Source organism: Bos indicus, chromosome 5, assembly GCF_029378745.1.
Source record: "Bos indicus isolate NIAB-ARS_2022 breed Sahiwal x Tharparkar chromosome 5, NIAB-ARS_B.indTharparkar_mat_pri_1.0, whole genome shotgun sequence".
Taxonomy (NCBI): Eukaryota; Metazoa; Chordata; class Mammalia; order Artiodactyla; family Bovidae; genus Bos; species Bos indicus.
The window spans coordinates 31,903,554-31,905,039 of NC_091764.1; the positions used below are offsets into that span (position 1 = coordinate 31,903,554).

Genomic DNA, 1,486 nt, shown 5'->3' on the forward strand with positions numbered 1-1,486 from the left:
TACTAAATCCATTATCTATATGTTAGAGATGTTAAGAATTATGGGACATTCATCTTCATAGGAAGTACTTAGAGTCAGGAAAAGGAAAGTTGCAGTATTTAGTAGAGTAATAGGATAGTCAGATATTTATGTACCCTCAAATTCACTTTCTGGCTTAAGCTAAAAAGTGGATCTTTTATAAATTAAAAATCCTGTTCCCAGAGAATGACTCAGATCATCACCCCACTAAATAAGTAAATATGTTTTTATTTTTTAGGGATGGAATATCTAAGAAACCATGAAAAATCTTAGCACTATTGATGAATTTGTGCTGCTGGGGTTGTCTACTGACCCGGATATCCAGACCATGCTCTTTGTTCTCTTCTTGGGGATTTACCTCCTGACCCTGATGGGGAACCTGATGATGATCCTGGTGATCAGGGCTGATCCTCACCTGCACACGCCCATGTACTTCTTCCTTGGTCATTTGTCTTTCCTAGACATATGCCACTCTTCAATCACCATACCCAAGATGCTGCAGAATTTCCTGTCTCAGAGGAAAACACTTTCAGTGTGGGGATGCATTACCCAGAGTTTCTTTTTCATTTTCTCTGGAGGCACAGAGAGCTGCCTGCTCTCTGCTATGGCCTATGACCGCTATGCTGCCATCTGTCACCCTCTGCTCTACACTATGATCATGAATGGACCTCTGTGCACTGCAATGGTCAGTGCAGCATGGGTGATGGGGTTTCTGAACTCACTAGTGAATAATCTTTGTACCCAGAACTTACAGTTCTGTGGTCCCAATATCATCTCCCACTTCAGTTGTGAACTGCCTTCACTCTTCCCTCTGTCCTGCAGTGACACCATGCCTAACACCATCCTGCTGGCTGGGTCCACTGCATTTCTAGGACTTGTGACACTTCCTCCGATCCTCTTCTCTTACTCAAAAATTATTCTTGCCATTTTAAGTATCTCCTCCTCTAAAGGCCAAGGCAAAGCCTTCTCCACCTGCTCCTCCCACCTCACCGTGGTGCTCTCGTTCTATGGGACAGCTCTATTCAGGTACATCAGCCCCTCTTCAGGATCAGTCCTGGAGCAAGTTGTCTCCATACAGTATGGTGTGATCACATCCTTGATAAACCCCCTCATTTACAGCTTCAAGAACCAGGAGGTGAAGGCAGCTCTGCAGAGGATACTGAGGCAGCAAATATGTGTCTCAGGGTAAGAAATGGCAAGGAGACCTTTCTTCTACAAGAGAAGCAATCTGCAAAGGAAGAGAACTTTGTAAACTTAGAGCTCCTGTGGAACTTGATTTTTAATGTAGCTAATTATGTTTGTTTCTCATTCAAATTGAAAAGACTTCCAAAAGCTGAGAGAAATATAGTCAGAGAAGTATTTGGCCCATCCTGCATCTGACAGAAAAGGTTCAGAGACATCAGCTCCTTCCATAGCCTTTGGAAACTAATACAGAACAGTGACTTCACTACAGTTTAGGAGGCAGAAC

The 1,486-nt window shown here is 43.2% G+C and overlaps 1 protein-coding gene across 1 annotated transcript; it reads left to right on the top strand.

The window, feature by feature from the left end:
- The first annotated feature begins 277 nt into the window (after positions 1-277).
- On the top strand, positions 278-1,207 carry LOC109558376 (olfactory receptor 8S1-like). Its single transcript, XM_019959815.2, has one exon. It carries the CDS (start codon positions 278-280, stop codon positions 1,205-1,207), a length of 930 nt encoding a protein of 309 aa, XP_019815374.2.
- Positions 1,208-1,486: the final 279 nt, after the last annotated feature.